Genomic DNA, 22,236 nt, shown 5'->3' on the forward strand with positions numbered 1-22,236 from the left:
GATGATGACAATGAAAAGGACGATGACAATAGTTGCTATAATGGTAATGATGATGATTATAACGTCCATGACAACGCTAATGTAAGGATGATATCCCTTCTGATATTGATGGTGTGTATACATTTGTATTTTGGAGATAAAAATAATGACACAATGTCAAGTAAACCCTTGTCTTTCTGCAAAATCCCTCATAGATTGCAGCCATCAGTCCGGCAGACATCAACTTTGATGAAACTCTATCAACTCTAAGATATGGTAAGTCTGGCTTATCGTGCTTTTTACCTTGTGCACTGTATTTCTTATTGTTAAGATAATGATGACAATGATGATGATCAATCCAGTGTAATTGTTATCATTATAATATTATTATCTTCATCATCACTATCGTTGTATATCTTCTCTTTTGTGTATGTTATCTTCTATTGTAATGTCGTAGAAGAAGTTAATGTACATTATGGCATGCATTAGGGCTACAATGGAATGAAAGAGAAACTCTATTAAAAAAAAAAAGAAAAAAAAAAGGCTAAGTAGACCTTCCGTGACATTCCATTGTAGCTTCTTTCTAGCCTACTGCTCATACTTACAGTATGTAGTGTTTTTTTTTTCCCCATCATAATGATGATACTGTTATCATTATTGTCATAATTTTTTGTTGTTGTTGATGTGATGTATTTCTTCAAAAAAAAAATTATATCCTTTCATTTGTGTGTGTGGGTGGGTGGGGGGGGGGGGGGGAAGGGAGCCTGAATCTTTGCAATGGCTTGCATGCATGAGCCAGCCACCAGTGGTATACTGTTGCTTTTTAGAAGGGGGAGATGGGGGGGGGGGGGAGGTGATGGTAGTGGTCATGTTGGAAATAACCACACATAAAATTCTTCCCCTCAGCGGACAGAGCCAAATCCATCAAGACCAAGGCGGTGGTGAACGAGAGTCCAACAGACAAACTGATCCGAGAGCTGAAGGAGGAGAACGCCCGGCTCCTCAAGGAGCTGGAGGGCAAAGGGGGAGGCGGGGGCGGAGTCAAGGAGGCGGCCATCTTGCAAGGCATCCCAGAAGAGGGTGAGAGAGAAAGCCGACATTTACTGCTTCACCCATTTCATTTGCGACATTGTACCTCTATCAGGGATGCTAGTTTTCAGGCAAAAGCCTGATGTCAGGTCCTGGTACATCTCTAGTATCAAATATCAGGCTCTTTTGTGCACAAAGTACTGTAAAACAAGGAATGTTCGTGTGCATTTTAATTTTGTGAATTTCACGAGAGCCAAGATTCGAGAAATTAAAATGCATGTGAAAGTTCTTGTCTACACTATATGCATTGAATGTCAGAGGCAACTCCTGAAAATTTCATGCTGCGAAAAAGACCGTCGGCTCCAATTCGCAAAAATTTAATGCCACAAGAATATTGTGTTTTACAGTAGCTTCATGTAGATGTACAAGTATGTGTTTCAGGCCCTCTCTTTCATTCTAATTGGCTTCCCTGCTCTATTCTTTTTTTTCTTTGTGGTTCTCTGTGAATGTGGCCCTGTTTGAAAAGCCCATCCAGGATTCAAGACTAGGAGGTAGCCATTTTACAAGACATTCCCAAAAAGGATTTATGAGGAGATCCCTTTGTGTTTTGTTGTGTATTGCTATATTTTGTTGATGTTTTTCATCACATTAGTATTCAACCTCATTTGTACCCTGTGAAGTTTGTAAAAATTGTTGTGAAAATTTCTACGTGAAGTGAGCAATTGATTAGTGCAAGACTATATTACTATCTAATACATGTCATGTTTTTCTGTTCATGTATTGCTGTTTTGTTTCTGTTTGCTTGTGTTTTGTTTGTTTTGTTTTGTTTTGTTTTGTTTTGTTTGCCTGTGTTTTGTCTGTTTGTTGGTTGTCTGTTTGTTTTGATGTGCTGGAGCAGAGGTGGAGGAGATGAAGAAACAGTTGGAGCAGCGGCTCCATCAGAACCAGGAGGAGATGGAGACGATGAAGAAGTCTTGGGAGCAGAAACTCAAGGAGGTCCATGCAGCGCAGGAGGTGGGTTGGTAGAGGTACGGTGGCAGCTCTAGGAGAGATGCAAACTGTTAAGATTGTTGAGTACTTTGGACTGTTTTCATCCCAAATACTGCATGTTTCCTTGAAAATACTGTTTATTCCAAAATTGTATACATTTTGTAGATACCTGGTACTACACGTGTGTACGGCAGGAAAGGAAAAAAATCTGCATTTCCACCTAAAATATGCCTTTCATTTTAAGGTGATCAGAACAATGCAAATGCTGGCTGCAAGGTTTGTATTCCTGCTCTAGAATTGAAGCCATGTGATCGGATGGGAAACAAGACACCAGTTTTGGTATTTTGGGACAGAGAGAAAACATGTTTGCATGTCTTTGGATGTGTGAACTCTAGATACAATATATGCAAAGGCATACCTGTACAGACACTGTACATGTACACAGTGTCACACACTGCTACATGTATGTGTTCATATGACTAATACATACATACTTGAAAGTACCGGTACTCAAGTATAGTGAACATGCAGAGATGCGTCAAAAGCATGTGCTTGCCCACACATTTTTTTCAGATGTCACTTGTGAAACCATGTAGTTTAAAATGCTTCAGAAATTCAAATCTTCCCGGGTAGCTGATGTCAAAAAAAAAAAAGAAAGAAAAATGGTGTGTGAAAAAAGTGGAACATTAGTGGTACAATTTTGACAGAAGTCAGGATCTATATCAGACATCCGTCATTCAAATGTTACGCAGTTTACTTTATTATTTTGCTGTATTTTTTTATTTTCATGGCCTTGATGCCTTCATTTTTATCAGAGTGATATGGCACCAGGTCACATATAAAAGTATAGTACACGCCAACATCAATGATAGCTGTAACTCAAATTTTGTCTTCCCCAAAACGTATCCTGCCACCGCAGCAAGAGCTGCGAAAGGAGCGTAATAAGCAGGAGGAGATGAAGGTCACGCCCCATTTCTGGAACCTGAACGAGGATCCCGCCCTGACCGGCATGATCGTCCACTTCGTGAAGCCTGGACTGACCAAGGTCGGCAGCGACAAGGCCTCCCCGGCCGCTGATATCGTCTTGTCGGGCCTCAAGTAAGTCTTCTTCCTCTGTTATGAATGGTCTAATTGTATCCAATCTTTTTCTCTATGTGGATTATCAGGGAACCGCAAATGTAGCAATGTTTCATATTCAATTTATGCAATTGTCCTGTGTCAACCAGGGGCCACATACTGCACAAATGGGGGAGGGGGGCACTCACTCGTGACCTGACCAAGAATAACCCTGCCCCCCAAAACTACCAAACTAACAAACAAATAAACAAACCATGTCCAAACGCCCCTCTCTACTTTGTTTTGTCAGGTATAACTCATTGTGTTACAACATATTGTTTTGTCCCATTATACGTATATATATATATATGTGCCATACACATGGATTGAACTTGCCGAGCTATGTGTATCTTACTGGTGTTCTTTTCGTTGCCTCCAAAACTCGGACGTTATAAAGGTGAAACAAAACCTGCTCTATGAAAAAATACAACATTGATTCCCTCACATGGGCCACTGTGATACATAGAGGAATTTGAGAACTGTATGCCGTTATCCATATTCAGGGCATCTTATATTGAATTAGACTATTAAAATTAGTATTTCCGTTTTGCTGTGATCATATATATTTTTTTTGCAGTATGGAGAAGGAGCATGCAGTGATTTCTAACCGTGCCAACAACATCATCCTGAAGCCATGTCTGCCGGCGAAAGTGCTGCTCAATGGCAAGCAGCTGACAGACAGGGCGGAGGTGCATCACAATGACAGGTTACCACGGCAACTCCAATCATTTATATCTTTTGCAATGTTGAGATTGACTAGATGTGGAAATGAATTGACAGATGTAGATGTAAAAGAAGTATCATGTTGTTGCATGTGGATGTCTATAGAATCTAATGTGGGCCAAGGATTGATATTGTCACCTGACTTTACGATACAGTCAGTATCTGTTATGTACACCGTACAATGTGAAATACATATTTGACTGTGAAAGCCTTACCAAGACCTTAAACAATTTGCATGCGTAGGCTTGTACACAAACCACTCAACAGTGTGTGGGACTGGCTCGCCATGATATGAACAGACATCAGTGAATCAGTGATGTCTGTATTTCACTACGAACTATCTCAACGGTCATGCAGCTTTTGCCACTGGCAACATTTTCCTCTGACCACTCACAGCGGTCACTAGAAGTTTCGTAAAACTCTTTGTTGAAGGTCAGTGTGCCTTTGCAATCAAACAATCAGAGGTCATCATTCTAATAAAGAGATTTACCATGTTGCGTTTCTGCTACCCTGAGCCTCTTAACCCATTTTGGATGGACTGATTTTGCTACAACACGCATTTTCCATAGACACCTGCCCGAGTACACTCGGGACTCGTCCTCAACGGGTTAATTTCTCATATAATTCTGATCTATGACAGAAAAAACAAAATTGACATAAGACCTCCTCAAATGCCTGTCCCCCAGGGTCCTGTTTGGGTCCAAGCACCTCTACGTGTTCCACCACCCTCAAGACTTGGCCAAGAATCCACAGCGGCAGAAGCAGGAAGAGAAGCCGACGTACAGCAAAGCCCAGGAAGAGATCGCTGCCAACTCGGGCTTCGACATGCAGAAGGGGCCAGACAAGTCAAAAGGTGGGGAGGGAAAAGTGTGTCTAAGTTACATTGAAGTATAGCAGGACTGTGAAAGATCAAAGATGCCATTTGTCATGGTACACCATTATAGTTTTAATATTATGGTCTGCCCAGTTTGGCAGTATTTGAAAATCATACTGTCACTGTTACATTGTTTATCTGAAGAATTATCATCATGCTAATAAAGAATCTTAAAGGTGTTTAATTTACCACTTTAATATATACGAGAGACTTTGCATTTGTATTCGCATTTATATAAGGTAAATTCAGTCACAGATTTCTACCCATTTGGAAGCATTTTATGATCAATTTCAAGTGCAATTTTCTTTCATTGTTTTGTTTCTCCACAATATTAAGCTTGCCACACACTATACGACTTTCGGCCGCACGACTACAAGTAAGCGACTTTGGATCTGAAATACACAAGCGTGTTTATTCTGAGGCTGTTGCGATTTATTTCGGATCCAAAGTCTGTCAGTCGTGGGACCGAAAGTCTTATACTGTGATGGGGTTTAGAGACACTAGTAATATGTGGGACCATGCAGCTCAGATTGTTAACCCTTTCTATGTCAGGGACCTTGGACAGTTTGTATAGTGCTATGGGGCTTGCTTTGCCAGTCAGCATACAAAGGGTTAAACAAACTCCCCTCATATCCTCCACCAACCCTCCAAACTCACAAACTGCTCTGCACACTTACAGATGAGCTGCTTATTCAAGAGGACCTCGTCGAGCTGATTCCCCACGTCAGCGAGGCCAACGCCATGAGCGAGGAGCTGAAGAAACGGGTGCGGTTTGAGATCGCTCTCATCTCTCCCACGGCCCGGGGCGCCAAGCACGGACGGACGGAGGTATGTTTGTGCCACCAGAGTTAAAGGACAAGTTGGCCCAAATACATGTACATGTGTGAATTGAGAGATTGTAGCAATGTTAGTGGAACGCATCAGTGAAAGTTTGAGGATAATTGGACAGTCACTTTAAAAGAAGAAGAAAAAAAAAAGATTACACATAATCGTTGAGAAAATTTGGTATATTTAGCTCAAGAATGTATTTCTTTCTTCATTGAAAACTGCTTTAAACGTAACAGCTTGATCGGAATGCTCAAGGTGGGAATATTAACCTGGTCGCATCAACCCTGCTCTAAAGTCTGTGTGCTGCTACCCCATCAGCACTCACCTTGTATTCAAATTATAAGCCACTCTTTTTATTTGCCACTGACATGCTTGGGCTGGATTAAAAGTCATCCAGTTTTTCCTCATGAGATCATGAAATACAAACAGTAGTCCGGTACAGCTAAGCAAGGTTTGATTTAATTTTTATTTCTTATGAAATATGGTTATCCCCTTTCTCAGAGACTCCAACCATATCCCACTTTAGGTGGAAGATCAAACTGCTTGAGACTATTTTCTCCAAATCTTCTGTGCTCCCGCTTGAATTTATATTTCTCCCACTCTAGATTTGTGTGTCTCCTGCTTAAGATATACTTTCTCTTTTTAGAATTAAGCTTTCTCTTGCCCAACTTAAGATTTGGTATATGTGTTCAAAAGTAAGGCCCCCCCCCCAAAAAAAAAAAAAGAAAAAAGGTTGTATTGGCGTAACATGAGATTTTCAAATAGGGTCGGTCGGGCGGATTTTTTTTTTTTTTTTTTTTTTTGCTACCTGCCTTTAACGTGTAAAACTCGTGCTCAGCTCAGTAAACAGTTACAACTGCTGCACCGAATGTGCTGTGTTCATCTATTCTACAAATCATTTATGAGGCCGATATTACTGGAATCATACCCCTTCACAGAATTAAGAGATGTTGAAATCCCTATCCTGAATGTTTTCACTTCATATTTTACTATTTTGACTTAGATAAGATAGATGCAAATTGACCCATATGTACGATCTTTTCATCGCACACGGCGATCTCTATTACAGTCCCACATATAGAGATTCGTGTAAGTTCTCCACACAAGAAACCTATGGCAAAACTGTGCACAATACATCGCAGTCTGAATGCTAAGTATACACTGAATAAATCTTGTTAGAGTATGCGTCCGTGTTGGAAACAGATGACGTACTGATCAAGCGAGGCTTATGCGAGGCGCTAGATCTCTCCCTCGTACATCCGATATCACCAGAGCCGTTTCCACTTCCGGGATTGCGCGATCGCGATCGCAATCAACAAGATATTTGATATCGATAGCAAAAAAAATAATAAAAAAACATGGGGTCGGCGGAATTTTTAGGGTCGGGCGGGTTACGCCAACGCAACAATTTTTTTTTTTGGCCTAAGGCTAGATAACACTAGAGGACATTCTATGAACCTAGAACTTCTTGGATCTTAATTGTCCGCAAGGGATGTATATAGTGCTTTGAGCTCCTGATGTGCATTATTGGCACGTAACATCTTCATGCAATTGGAGCCTTTAGTTGGATGGGGCCCAAAGGAGTGAATCTCCCATTTAAGAGGTGCCTTAAGGTTTAAGTCCCAGCTTTCTTTGAATTCGTTTTCATTCCAGGTGTCGATATGCATGAAGAACGTGGACAATGAGAACGAGTTCCTTTGGTCGCGCAACAAGTTTCTGAACCGAAAATATCTGATGCAGGAGATGTACCAGAATTTCACAGACGGGGACAAATATTGGGATGTTGAACAGGTAAGGGCATTAAGAGAAAGTGTATCCCACATCACTTTGATAGGCCCAAGCCATACATACAATAACCTTGTTGTCCTTACGCTGTTCCTCCTACTGTGATCTGTTAATTTCTGTCATATTTTTCTGATTCAGTGAGTTACAATTTATGTAGTATGTTCTATACCTTAATTGTAAAATGAATATGATCATTTAACTTCATCATCTCCTGAGGGAAAAAAAAAAGAAAATGAAAATGCAACTGATTTTGCTTTACCTGTATTCCTCTTCAAACTACTGTAAAACCATGAATTTTTGTGTGCATGAAATTATTGCAAATTTTACAAGGAGCCAAGATTTGCGAAATTATGATGCATGTGAAAAGTCTTGTCTACACTATGCATGCATTCAATGCCAGTGGCAATTTGCGGAATTTTTATGCCGCGAAAGAGGCGTTCGGCCTCCATTTGCAAAAAATTTCATACCGCGAATATTTCTAGCTTGTTGGTACATGTAAAATATTGCTTATACAGAATCTTATGAGACATAAACCTTTCTGAAGCTGTAATTCTCATAATATTGATAGCAATGGATGCCTGTTTAAAAACATGTAAGAACTTTTCTGAAAGTAACGTGAGGATTACACATTCATTGCAAAATAACCACCCATAATCAAGGACCTTCTTCAGAATATTGGGCTATACTCGCAGTCTTGATTTTGAATATGCCCTCTATAGATAGTGAGTATGTAACCTCTTTGGTTTGAACCAAATTGTCCTAATCTTATGTGTACTTTGAGTGCAATTTGGCACTGAAACCCCGTAGCATTGTACACACTGTCCAAAGTCCCTGGCACTCAAAAGGGCTATTAAAAATGGCATGGCGTGACTGGACATTTGACCATCTGCAGGACAGGGACCCCTTTTGGGAGCCGCCGGACACCGAGGTGATGATCGGCTGCGTGCACGTCTACCTCCAGAGCCTGGGCTACCTCATCGAGATCGAGGAGCTCCTCGGCATCGGGGACTTTCGGGGGATGGAACAAGGTCTGCTCCAAGTGGACATCAGGCCCTGCAACCCGGATGGATCCCCTCTCCCCGATGAGGAGTTTGTGGACGATCCTGACGAACTGGTACGTCGGGCGTGTCACCAACTCCCATCATCGTTATCGTCATAGTCAGTGTTACCGTGATGCCATCAGCATCATCATCTTCGTCGTTATCATCTTTGTCTTTATAATCAAAATGATCACTTTCATTGTGTCAATCTAGTCCTGATCAGTCTATATGCTTAAAATGTGGCATTGTAAAAGATACTTCAGTGACTGCAAACCCAAGAATGTTAGAGCATCAATTAAATGTACCGGTAAGTGAGTTAAGATTCATTTTGTTTGTAGCGATGGCGTTATATACAGTGGTTATCGGAACTGCTCATTTTACCAAACCCATCCATTGTCAGTTTATACAGCTTTATGATATATACTGTACGTGCATACTATTGAAATCTCACGTTAGTGTGCTACATGTATTTAAAAATCAATTGATACGGATACAGAGCAGCCAACCAGATTGATACCAAGTTTGATTATGCCTTTGAAGAAAGTGTGTCAGCCGCCACCAGCATGTTGTTGTTGTTTCTTTGTGTGTGTGTGTGTGTTTTGTTTTTGCTTTTTTAATGCAGAGGTTAGCAGCTCTGGAGTTAGAGGTTTTCAGTTGTTTCTCTCCTTTTTTTTTTTTACATTTCCCAATTTCTTCTTGTATGACTCACAATGACATTCACATTGAGATGACCATCACTCAGAAAAGGATGAAGTCTATAACAGTGACCGTGATGACCGATTGGTCATGTGACATTACTGGATCGACTGGCTGATTCTGAGTGATCATGTTATCCTTAAATGAATATTTTGTATTCTATGTATGTGTCTCACTCTTTAATAGCTACCTAACCAAGATATTGCCAGCATGCACAATTTCTTGTATTTGCCTCTATAAAGGACTGCATTATTCTGTTTTGGTAGCAAATATAATAAATGCAAGTTTAAAGGGACTGTACAGTACTGGTTGAGGTGGGGATTCATGTTTTGAACATTCCTAAGTGAGATAATGAGAAACCTCTTATGAAATATGAAAGAGCATGTAATTTTAAGAAGGATTCAACGTTTATTTGATGAAAATTTGTTTTCAAATGGCTGAGATATCCAAAAAAGTGATAATAATAAGAGGCGACAGGCCACGCCTTTTATTAGGATCTCTTTGTTTCACCTTGTTTTTGGATATCTCAGCCATTTCAAAACCGATTTTCATCAAATAAAATTTCGATACCCCTTAGCAATTGCATGCTCTTTGACATCTCATGGAGTGGTTTCTGAATATCTCGCAAAACGTTAAAAGCTAAATCCTCACCTCAACCAGAACTGTACACACCCTCTTAACTGTAAAGTTAACACCTGAAATCAACTCTGAAGTAAATTGAAAGAGAAATACAAAATCACAAACAAAAATTAGTTACGATTTGTAAATCAAATGCAGGACTGAAGAACATACTTGCATATATTTCTGAGAAAGAAATTACACCTTAATGACTCCTTTCAAAGTGGTCCAAAATCATTTTGTCATTTGGATTGCTCTATTTACTTTCCCAAACTCTTTCAGCTTGGGAAGCCGGTCACCTTCAAGTTCACGATATCCAGCGCACGTGGCCTTCCTTACAGGATAGCAAAGGTATCTATACACATTATGGCAAAAGATTCTTCCTGTCGTAGCTATTTCTTAAGTACGTCACTTTTACTTAGAGGTGAGAATGTGTGAGAATTGATCCTGGACGCATATCTCTCTCTCTTTCTCTCACTCTTTCTCCTCTTCCATAACAAAACGGAAGTGAATATGTATAGAATTATGAGTGTGTGTATATGTGGATATATGTATGTAGAATGATGAGAGAGTGAGAGAGAGAGAGAGAGAGAGAGAGAGAGAGAAAGAGAAAGAATGTTATATAGATAAATATATAGCTATAGATATGAAGAGATATATGTATGATATACATATCTGTCTTTGCTATTAGTGTTTAAATTCTTCCCTGAGGAAATGTTTCTTGCATTGCATTCTTCATGCAGTGGAATATCATATGTGACCGGCGACAACGGTTTCAGGCAAAAGTCGCGAATTTTGAAAATTCATTTTTTCACTGAATCACATTGCCCATTTCGTAAGCTTTGCATTGATATAACACACTTGTATTCTTCGGCACCATAAGTGGGCATAGAAAGAGAAATAAAATACACTTTTTAAGTTGTTAGCCTGACAAAATTGCGAGAAAACAGGCTTTGAAGATTCACCTCTTTCTCAAAGACAATGTCCGAGCGGCGATGCGAGGGGAGAATCACCCATCCGTATGATGGTGCCAATTGATGTTAAGCTCCGCCTCTAGCAACCATATCGCCTTCTGATTGGCTCACTGAGAGAGTCAAATTTCCCGGGCACCTTCCTCGGAGCTCAGCGTATGGAGCCGAAAAACAATGCGTTTCGCTCGGGTTTGTTTACCAGTACGTCTTTCAAGATGGCGAATACGATAATTACACGTATGGTGTACATGTACATGTGTATGGTGCACGCATTACGCAATGGCATCCACACGCCATGTCCGTGTGCATGTAACAGGAGCGGTGGCGAATCCACACATTTACAAATTGCGTTTTCATTGTGGTTGATTTGTCTTTATCATTGGCGACCCTTTTAAAGGCAGAAAATTGCTGGTGCTGACAAGGGTCACGCTTCCTGTTTGTTTTGCTTTTACAAGACATGCATATATAATAATGTTGCTTTGCTCGGTGGTGCTAATTGAATTAAAACAAACAAACAAACAAACAAACACGACTCGTAAGTTTGGTGCGAACTTGACGTGTAGTATTTGAATATAATTGGTCACATGTGACCGCTCCTTTCCTCTCATCTACCTTCCATTGAGTCAGTCTGCTGTCATAATTTATACTACATGTACAAGTAGACAAATTTGAGAATATTTACACTGTAGTTTTCTTTTCACACGATTATGTTATGCTACATGATTTTTGTTTCACTTCCGTTGTCGAACATTGTGGTAGAATAGTTTGGATAGAATGCCAAACGAAGAGCACGCACTATACAGAGCGAGCGTATATAAACCACTATACCAAGAACAATGGAGCATGTAATCGTGCAGGCGTTGACAAAGCATTCCCCAAACGCTGCAACTGGTGTCTCCGAAAGCCGAATTATGTAAATGTGTGCAAAGCACCAGCCAATCGCGTGCGAGACCCTGCGCCGTAGCAACGCTGGGGATATTGGCGCGGCGTTCGAAAGAAGCTCGAAACTGACGAGTGCGATCCAACATAGGGTGCTTAAAATTCCATTTTCGATAGGAAAAACTTAGTCTTATGCAATGAAATTTAGTGTAGATGTAGAAAACATATCAAAGATTTGATTTCTGCAAAAAACCTAAATCGACAAAAATAATGGTCAAAATCTTTGTACCCCGCCTAGGAGGGAATTTGCTTTTGCGACTTTTGCCTGAAACCGTTGTCGTGGGTCACATATGCTATCCAGTGATTGCTCAAGTGTTGATGTCTGACAATTGGTAATCCTGCTCTATCTCTCTCTCCACGCCGTTTTTGCTTTGCATTCCCTCATCTCTATTTGCCCCCCCACCAGAGTGTCTGCAGATACAAGTTCTATGTGAATCGAGAGGTGGTTGAGACGAAACTGGTGGAGGGCAGGAATCCAGAGTACAATCACAGCAAGGTGTTTGCCATCAAAACGACAACCAAAGAGGTTTGTTTTGCTTTTTTGCTTTCAACTTACACTGTTGTGGTTTTATTATCATCATTTTTTTTTTTTTTTGTCAAAGACAAGCCCTTGATAGAAGTGCTATTCCAATGCACGCAACGACACGCACACACGGCATGAACATGCACTTCACATTTATATTCATGTTTGGTTCAGACTTGCCTGTTATGACCATCCGATTGAAATATTAAGTGGCCATTATAAGTATGACATTGGTCTTCATAGACATGTATAGGTATACAAAATAGTCCTTGACATAAATAAATACATACATACTATACATACATAAATACATACATACATACATACATACATACATACATACATACATGCATACATGCATATATATATATATATATATATATATATATATATATATGTATACATACATACATACATAATATATATATATATGTATACATACATACATACATACATACATACATAAATACAAAACATACTAGTTGAGATGTTTTCTGTCAGTGAACCTTACAAACTCCTGAAACTCACATCAGCATTTATGTTTGTTAGTGTTGGTCTGTTGGAGATTCTGTAAATTTTTATTTGCCTATAAAGTAATGTTTGCCTCGCTCTCTTTGGAGTTGTGTTTCTTTCTGTTCTTCGATCCGTTCTCCAACTAGCTGTCTGCACATCTATTTTGAGATTCTTCATGTATATGTCAGAGAAGCAATATGTTGTTTATTAGTCAAATAGATGTATTATATGTTTTTATAATTTTCTTTGCTCCATCATCATCATCATGCCTAGATGCTGAACTACCTCGGAAACGAGAGTCTCATCATTGAGGTTTGGGGAAAACAGAAAGACCCTCGGAAGGGGAGTGGTTCTGGTACCCCGAAGCACCGACAGGACATTAACAGATCAACATCCATTGTAAGGATGAATTTCTTTTCCTCTTCTCCTTCTCATTTTCTGTCTTTTTGCTTTGTTTTTGACATCTACATCTTCTTCATCATTATCTTCTTTGTCTTTTCTTTCTGTTTCTCTCTTCAAAATTAGAGTAGAGCTGAAATAAAAATAAGTAAAAACTTTAACTTGCATTCAGATACTGTAAAAGTGGAAATTTTCGAGGTGTTGTGATTTTCGCGAATTTCGCGCAACCAAAAACTAGCGCGAAAATAAAAGCACATGAATATTTTGCTTGCCATATGTTCCTGTGCGTGATGTCTTGATTCCGTGGAATTAAAAACATGTGAAACTCTGCTTACCAGACCAAGCGTGAAAATATCCACTTTTACAGTAAAACGCAATACAGATTTTTCATTATGCCTCTACAGGATAACAAGAGAGTTTTCTTGCAAACTTTGGCAAAGTATGTGTGCCTTGATATCACTATTTTACAAAATAAAAGAATTAAGTACTTTTCTGAAAATTGTACACCTAAATGTTATTTCTTACTTCTGGTATATCAACAGACTATATCAAAATGATTTCATTATATGTTCATGACATGGTGTCACATGGGCAAGTGATGTTTGGTGTTATGTTATTTTGCTTGCTTACAGCCAAGTGAAGAAAAGTACAAACTGAATGTAGAACTGAACACAGAGAAGAAACGAGTTCAAAGATTAGAAGGCAAACTGGTGAGTGTCATTTGTTTAAAAAATAGTCTTCTTGAGATGTGTTACCTTGCTGGAGTTTGTCTGCTTGTTAGTTGTTGTGTTTTAAAGGGATAGTACAGTTTTGGTTAAGATGGGACTCGAGGGTTCCAACATATTTTGATGATTATTTTTCAAGATACTGAGAAACCTCCTATGAAATATGAAAGACCATATAATTCTAAAATGAATTCAAAGTTTATTTGATGAAAATCGGTCTTGAACTGACTGAGATATCCAAAACAATAAAGCGATCCTTATAAAAGATGGGACCCACTTTCTATTAGGATTGCTTTGTTTTGCTTTATTTTTGGATATCTCAGCCATTTGAAAACCAATTTTCATCAAAGAACCTTTGAATTCCTCTTTAAACTGTATGCTTTTGAACATTTCATTGAATGGTTTCTAAATATCTTGCAAAAAGATGAAAACTGAAGTCTCACCTCAACCAATACTCTACCATACCTCTAAGTTATACTTGCAAGCACTGGCAGTCTCCTCAGCTACACCAATTCAAGAGCAACAGTGAATGGGTATTGCTTAATCCTTTAATCCTCCAACTTGCACAATGCACATCCTGTGAGCCATTTATAAGTGAAGAGTTTTATTGCAAAATGAGCTAAGTGCATTTTTAAACATTTCAAAGTAAGTCCATCATCAGATAGAGCAAAATTAAACCTTTCCAGTAAAACCGCACTTGAGACATAACAAGGAATATTCTCAAATTTATGATTAAAAATATCCTGTATTTTCTTGTTATTTTCTTTGTCTTTGTAGCAGCTTTAATCACAAATATCTCGACTTAACAAGAATGGAGTTAGCTTGTTTTGCGATAAAACTCTTCAAGTTGTAACTGATTACCAACCTGTTTAGGGTGTATTTCCGTTTGCAGTGATGAGGTTCAACAAGAAATGTACAGAAAAATGTCTGGCACTTTGCCCATTGAAGGTGGACTGATTTTGCTATAACACGCATTTCCTATAGTCACCTGCCCGAGTACTCTCAGGACCCGTCTTCAACATGTGTTAATGATCTAATTAAATAATCCTTAGCACTGTGAGTGAACGCTGTACAATGCAAGAAATGATTGCAACACTTTTTATTGTAAAGAAACACTGCCCTCTGAAGGTACACTTGTTTGAAACCAATGAAGCATTAGAACCAGTATGCACTTCTGAATTCTTTTGTCTCTTGCACACAACAGCAAAAGATCCAGGAGCTGGTGACGGAGGCCACGAGGCTGAAACAGACCACGCTACAGGTCAGCGACGTCCAAGAAGTCCTGAACACGGGGAACCTGATGCGCTTCAAGGCCGCTGCTCATGTCGTCGGTCTCGCGGAGCAGATGAAGAAAGAAGCCGATGGAAAGGTGATGACGAGTGCCGTGTGCATACTTCAGTGACATTTACTGTAGTCCCTCCTGCTGGAAATTATGTTGGGTACTTGGGCTAGTGAGTGTGTACCTAGCAATCCTCTGAGTGTGTGAAGGGCAGAACTGTTTACTACAGTCCTTCATAGTGAGAATTTTGCAGTGTTGCCCTTCCCTCTGTATTACTTTACAATCTTCTAACTCAAGTGCTTGAAAGGAGGTTTGTCTTTGGTTGGTTGGTGAATTGTGTGATTGCTTGTCTCCTAGTTTTCCTTGTTTAACAGATTATGTACAGGTGTGTGCAATATGAGTAGGAATTATTATCAGCCAAGCAGAGTATTATAAATGGCTGCAATTAATTATAAACTAAGTGCTGCTGTACCTTTAATGGTTGAATTTTAACAGGTGTAGAGTGTGTAGTGTTGTTGTGTCATCATGTGATCAATTTAGGAACCCTGTAGCATGGGGATTCATGGAGTGCGCAGGCTGGACCAGTTCAGATATATTCGAGAATCCCTGTAACGAATTGTGTATCCTTTTATCGCTGATCCCTGTTTATTGAGATACACATACAGCCGCAGAATCGCAACTGGAGTGGACCATTACTGATGAGTGTGTGCTTCCATGCATACATTCGCCGACAGCAGGGTGCTATTGGTAGCTTTTGCATACAGTGTATATCATGGTGGGCAGGGAATGAATTGGGACACTCGTGAATCCCCACACTGCTGGCTCTTTGAGGCATTATCGCTTTAAAAGTTGGGTCTTTCTTTGAATGTGAACAGGATGTGAGGGAACCTAAAACATGCCTTTCAAACATGTATTGCTTCCTGTGCAAAAACTTGTGATGGCAAAACTTATGTAGAGTGTATCCATTGTTTTTTTTTTCAATTGCCTGAAATCGTTGAATAATGGAGTTGTGTGTAGAGGAGTGAAGAAGGTACACCAATGGAACCACTTTGTGACACATGTTGAAATTGGTCAGTGTGTTCCTTTTTTGACGTAGCAAAATTAACCATTGCAGCTGTGTAGTTATAGTAGAAAATGTGTAAATATCCTATTAAACTGTATATAGCATATATTTACCAAGTCTAATTTTTTGCGAATCGGGACTTCCTGAAAATTTCGTGAGTGGTTAAATTCGCGATTGTGGAGTACAGTACTGAACCGAGAAATGTATGTGTGCATGTCACAATCATGTCGGGATCAGAGATGATATTTTTACGTGTTCTTAAATTCGCGAATAGCACCCAACTGGCGAAATTCGCAAAAATAAAAATCTCGCAAAATATTAGGCATATGCAGTGTTTTCATTTGTCACAATTGCAGGAAGTACTTATTAATCTCGTGAAAGAAACCTTGATATCTTTTTGATTTTATAACAATGTTCATGTAGTGATTTTTATGCCTCCGCAACGAAGTGGCCGGAGGCATTATGTTTTCGGGTCGTCCGTCCGTCCGTCCGTCCGTCCGTACGTCCGTACGTCCGTACGTCCGTCCGTACGTCCGTCCGTACGTCCGTCCGTCCCGTTTTGTTTTTGTCGATATCTCAAGAACCGTGTGGTGGTTTTACATCAAACTTGGTATGAGGGTATATCCTTGGGGGATGATACTTTGTGTGGATTTTAAGGTCACAGGGTCAAAGGTCAAAGGTCACTGGTTATTTTGTGAAAAAAAAATTGAAATTTCATGTTTTTCTCCATATCTCGCAAATGGTTCAAGGTATCTTCATGGAACTTAGTATATATGCTTGTACCGATGGGCAGTGATTATCTAGGGAAGTTGGGGTCATGGGTCAAAGGTCATGGGTCAAAGGTCAAGGTCAACTCCTCAAAATATCACTACTTTCCTTAAAATGCAATATGCCTGAAGGGTTTTTTTTTTTCAAACTTGATGTATGGCATGTATTACCCAATATATATTTTTGGGGAAGTTTCTTGCCAAAAGGTCAAAGGTCAAAAGGTAAAAGGTCAAGTGAAAGTGCTAAATTGCACTTTTTCCTCCATATCTCGAAAGTAACTCAAGGTATCGTCATGAAACTTACATATTTATGCATGTTCAACCTAACAGTGATTCTCTTTGGAACTGTGAGGTCAAAGGTCAAAGGCCAGGTTTAGATAATGCTATTTTCCCATTTGATACTGAAATTATGCTTTTTCTCAATACCTTGAAAATTACTCAATGCATAGACTTATAAAAGGGTCAAAAGTCAAGTAAAAATCATCAGTTCCCCAAATACCTGCACTCTGACATTTTAATCATTCATCCAATTGAACCTAGTTCTAGAAAAAGTGAACATTCAGCACATTTGTGTCAAACCTGTCATTTTAATATTTTGCCAATTGTGTGAGACTGTCATCACACATTGTCAAGACATTGTACTATAGACCTATTAGGAGAACCATGCATTATGGCGGAGGCATATCAGTAGCCGTAGCGATATATCTAGTTCAATATGGAGTCAAAGCGCTCAAAGTGCAGATGATATGTATAAGAGGAAGATTGAGTGTACGAAAGTAGCTAGGAAAGTATAGAAGAGAAGAATATGAAGGGAGACAGAAAGAGAGAGAGACAGAGAGGGAGAGAGAGAGAGAAGAGATACAGTCTATTTTAAAGTGAACTTGGTGTGTTACCAATAGTGTCTTCAGATGTCTGTAGATAGCATATGATGCACATAGGGAAAGAGAATGTTATATTGAAATTAAGTTTCTATTCATCATCATTTTTTTTTATATCTGGCCGTCTACTTGCAAAATAATCTCCCCAGTAGTGATTTTCTGCTGACAATCATTATCATACTGTGTTCTATGAATTTAAAAAAAAAAAAATGATAATGTAGTTGTGGAAACAAATGAAAATGAATCATTCCCATAGTCAAGTTCAGTATTCAAAATCACTAGTTATGGATGTTGGTCGTTAACCCCAGAACATGTAAACATTTTTTCAGATCTTTGTATTGCTCAGAGGTACAATATGTGGATACTAATTATATTGCATAGTAACATAGCTAACAGTCTACAGTATAACATAGCCTACAGTGTATGTAAATATGAAAAAAAAAAAAAAACATATACAATATATGTACATGTAAATTTTCAAAGGTGAGATAATTAATCACAGCATCTTTTCATAAAAAGAAAGCACATACAGGACACTGAAATAAAATTTTTACTTTTTAAATTTTGATTGGAAATGCAACATCATTACAATGAAAAATAAATGAATGAAATGAAAAAAAAATGAACATTATGCAGTCATTTGAGTTTTGATAATGCAAAATTTTATCAAGAATAACTAGTGAGGGCTTCCCAACATTCTGTTGATGCATGTTGAACAACACCAAAAATTAATGGATCACCTTGACAATCTTTACCTTGATTTCACCCAAATCTTGACCTTGATTTCACCCAAATCTTTCAAATCATCACTAAATTTATGCTAACAAGAATGAATGTACCCAAATTGAAGATGATAGTTGATACGTTCCTGGAAGTACCATTTTTTTTTTTTTGTTTTTTCATTCTGATATATTGTTGGGCATTCTCTTGTAAAATTGAAAAGCATTATTCCAAGAAGATAGAGTCCTTTCATGGAAGAAAGACATTTCAGTCCTTGTAATTTGACTGATGAGATTTTTTTGAGTGTTATTCACTGGTAGATTTGAAATACTGTAAAAGAGGAAATTTTCGCGCATTTCGAGCAACCAGAAGCTAGCGCGAAAATAAAAACACCGAAATATTTTTGCATGACATATGTTCCGGTAGTCAATGTCCTGATTCTGTGGAATTAAAAACGTGCAAAATTCATCTTACCCGGCTGTGCGCAAAAAATTGCTTGCTCAAAAAATATCCACTTTTGCAGTACACGTACATTGTAGCATTGCATACGTTGTAATACCATGAATGTTATCACAGTGTTTGCACTCGTATGTTGGATCTATATGCTTTAACATGTGTATTTACTGGAAATGTTTACAATTTGTATGTTTGTATACATAATTATAATGTTGCCATAACTATTTATGCATTTGCAACAGTTCATCAATGTATCAAGTGTGATTCCACACTCCTACACTTTGCAATACATGTATGTGGTTGCGAGCATCATTACTCACGTGAAAAACATGCAAAACTTGAACATTCCATAACGTTCTTAATTTAGGGATGATCTTAATGAAGCCTCCATCACTGTTTTTGAGATTTTTTTTTTCATTTGTTTATTTATTTATTCATTATTATTATTTTTTTTTTTTGAATTATCATTATTACATTTTTGGGGTTTTTTGCATAGAGCATAGTGTAGAATAGCATCTTTCATCCCAAAATGTCTTGTAGTAATCCTGATCAAGGAGTGCTTACAGTGTTTTGCAAAAGGCCCTGTGTATGTATTCGCTTTACTTGTGGCACTATGCTTTACTTTGGCAAGACTATCATTGTTAATTTCATCCTCCTTTCTTTTATGTGATAGAAATCATTCTTTGAATGTCATTTGCGCTGCAGTTGGAAAAATGTTTTGCTGAAATTTTCTGCATTTTGTTTTCTTTTTCTTTTCTGGGGGGGGGGGGGGGTTGTTCCGTTTCTGTTAATTGTTCCCCATGTTGTGTCGGCATCATGTTGCTATGTTCTGTTTTTGTTTTGTTTGCATGCAACAGGTCTAACCAGGACTAGCCGAAGATGAAGAGGAGAGAAGAAACATTACAAAGAGTTTGCAGAGAGGGTTAGACTTGAATTGAAATTTGACTTGAATCTGGCACAATTTTTGATCTCTGTTTAATAACTCTTATCATTTCCCTTTCTTTCTTTATAGATAAAACCCAATTTACACTTGATAATCAGCTTCCTTTGTTATTTCCTGGTTAGATTTCTTGTACAATCACAAATATTGTATGTTTCCTGCATGTGTGTGGATTAATGTTTGTTTTTTTTTTTTCTTATTTGTTTTAATGCAGTGTATAAGCATTAACGAAAGTGTACATGTAGTATGAGTTAAAGAAGAAAGAAATCCCGCCTCATGAAGGATGCCACATCGTACACCCTAAACATTGCTTCAGGACGCTGGGTGTTATTGGCAATGGTGTTCAAAAAAATGTGTATTGACCCACACAATGTCATCAATATTGAACACAATGTCATCAATATAATGAATTGCCCTTGCTGGCTCTACACCGTGTAGTCACAGTTGGTGTCAAATATAGTAAACTAAAGTGCAATTATCATTAAAATAAAAAAGTATTAGATAATGACATACCCCAACAACATTGTCCCTCAGCATGAAGGCTGCAAGAGGTAAGAAAGAAAGAAAAAAGAAAATGAAAATGAACACTGAATCATTCCAGAAATAATGATGAGAAGGTTGGTTCTAAAGGGAAAGTGGAAAGACTTGGATCCAATGGTGCACTGCCCCCACCTCTTATCAGGAGAATCACACCCCCAATCCTAATTTAACCCTTTGAGGATGGTTTGATTTTGCTACAACACTCATTCCCATAGACGCTGGCCCGAGTATACTCTGGACTCGTCCTCAACAGGTTAATACGGGTTAGTGACAGGGTTAGAGTGAAATGTAGAGGTTGGTTTAGGGCCCTCATCAATTACATTCCACCCTTATCCTTTTCACTCTTTCAGAATGCAGTTACTCTTATTATTCAATGAACACCCATTTTAGGCTGCAAACAGCACTTTGCAGACACTCGGTATTTACTATTATACAACGTCCAAGTAGATCCTTGTAATTTGATTGGAGGATTGTTGGTGACGTGATATTCAATAAGTACTCCATTCAACGCGCCGTGCAATTTTGGTTCTATTTTTGCGTGCAACTTGGTTCAATTTTTTCGTTCTATTCCACGGTTCGAGAAATTGTACGCAACCTACGGTACTGCGTGTACTGTGTGTTGCATATTGAGGATCGCATGCAGCTAGCGCAGTGTACTTGTGCGGTACATGCATGCGCGTACGTAGGCCTACGTGTAGTGCTAGTGTAAGTGACCTGTATCTACACTGATTGCACAAGCCAGAAAGAGAATCGCAGTGGATCCACATGTAAGTATGGCTATATTTTTCATACATATATAGACTTCTAGACCTACTTAGACCAAAAAGATCTACTTGGACGTTGTATAAATCAAATAGTGTATGGTCTTTACTCGTGCAATGGAACAAGATTTCGCACTCGGTGAAAGATGAGGCGCACTATTCAACTCGGCTTCGCCTCGTTGAATAGAGCGCCTCTATCTTTCACCTCGTGCGAAATCTCGTACCATTGCACTCGTGACCATTCACTATTTGTATATCATTTATCTGAGAGTTTTCTCACCCTAATTACTGTTTTCTTTTTCAATTTATACTTTGTTTTGTTAGTTATTTTGGAATTCTTTTTGAGAGAAACACATCCTTCTTGATATCAACAATTCGACAACAAACCTAACTGAGGCACTTCTGTATTCTATTCCATGTATGTTTTCATTAATGATTAGCTTAGTACTTCAAATTATATTACAACTCATGTAGCGTTTGGGGTAGCAAACTTGAAAGCTCAGGAAGAAGAGTATATGGTAAGATATCTGAAATAATAAAATTTTGTATAGTGTTTGCAGTGAAGACAAGGGGGAAATATTGTATTACCCTTTGCAAGCTCATCAAGAATCCACCATTTTACACTGAGAAAGACAAGTATTTCACATTTTGTAATTTGCCGTCATTAAATTTTATTATCCGATGAGCAAATTGGATTTGTGCTTTTTGATAAACATGATGATGTAAACAAATACCAAAGATTGTGGGGAGAATGCCGTCAATTGTCATCTTTTTGTGCAAATTCATTGCTAAACAGAATTGTACTCTGCATTCCTACATATATAGTGATACATCTAAAAGCTGCAGTGTATCATGTAAATTGACAGGCAAAATCCGCAGCTGTAGGTGCAATGTTTTGACAACAAACACATAAACCTTCAATCCCATGTTTCTCTGACTGATAGTTGTAGCTCTTGTCTCCTGTAGCCATATTGCTGGACTCCATGTTGTGGCTGTGGTTAGAGTTCATTATTTTTAAGCTTCGTTGGTCCAAAAATGTAAAGAGATTAGATATGCAGAAGGTTCATTAGTCTGAGAGTTCATT

General features: G+C 38.6%; 1 protein-coding gene across 1 annotated transcript in view; it reads left to right on the top strand.

The window, feature by feature from the left end:
- Nucleotides 1-15,150, top strand: part of LOC139735932 (kinesin-like protein KIF28P) — a 33,292-nt gene extending 18,142 nt beyond the window's left edge. Inside the window, exons 10-23 of the mRNA XM_071646685.1 lie at nt 195-255; nt 886-1,059; nt 1,907-2,022; nt 2,918-3,096; nt 3,692-3,820; nt 4,524-4,690; nt 5,391-5,539; nt 7,193-7,330; nt 8,217-8,438; nt 9,961-10,029; nt 11,995-12,114; nt 12,898-13,023; nt 13,656-13,733; nt 14,953-15,150. Of these exons, the coding sequence (XP_071502786.1) occupies nt 195-255; nt 886-1,059; nt 1,907-2,022; nt 2,918-3,096; nt 3,692-3,820; nt 4,524-4,690; nt 5,391-5,539; nt 7,193-7,330; nt 8,217-8,438; nt 9,961-10,029; nt 11,995-12,114; nt 12,898-13,023; nt 13,656-13,733; nt 14,953-15,150 (1,926 nt within the window). The remainder of the gene's footprint in view (nt 1-194; nt 256-885; nt 1,060-1,906; nt 2,023-2,917; nt 3,097-3,691; nt 3,821-4,523; nt 4,691-5,390; nt 5,540-7,192; nt 7,331-8,216; nt 8,439-9,960; nt 10,030-11,994; nt 12,115-12,897; nt 13,024-13,655; nt 13,734-14,952) is intronic.
- Nucleotides 15,151-22,236: the final 7,086 nt, after the last annotated feature.

The sequence above is a fragment of the Diadema antillarum genome, unplaced genomic scaffold, assembly GCF_040938485.1.
Source record: "Diadema antillarum isolate AM-2024a unplaced genomic scaffold, OU_Dant_1.0 seq00000609_RagTag, whole genome shotgun sequence".
NCBI classification, from domain to species: domain Eukaryota; kingdom Metazoa; phylum Echinodermata; class Echinoidea; order Diadematoida; family Diadematidae; genus Diadema; species Diadema antillarum.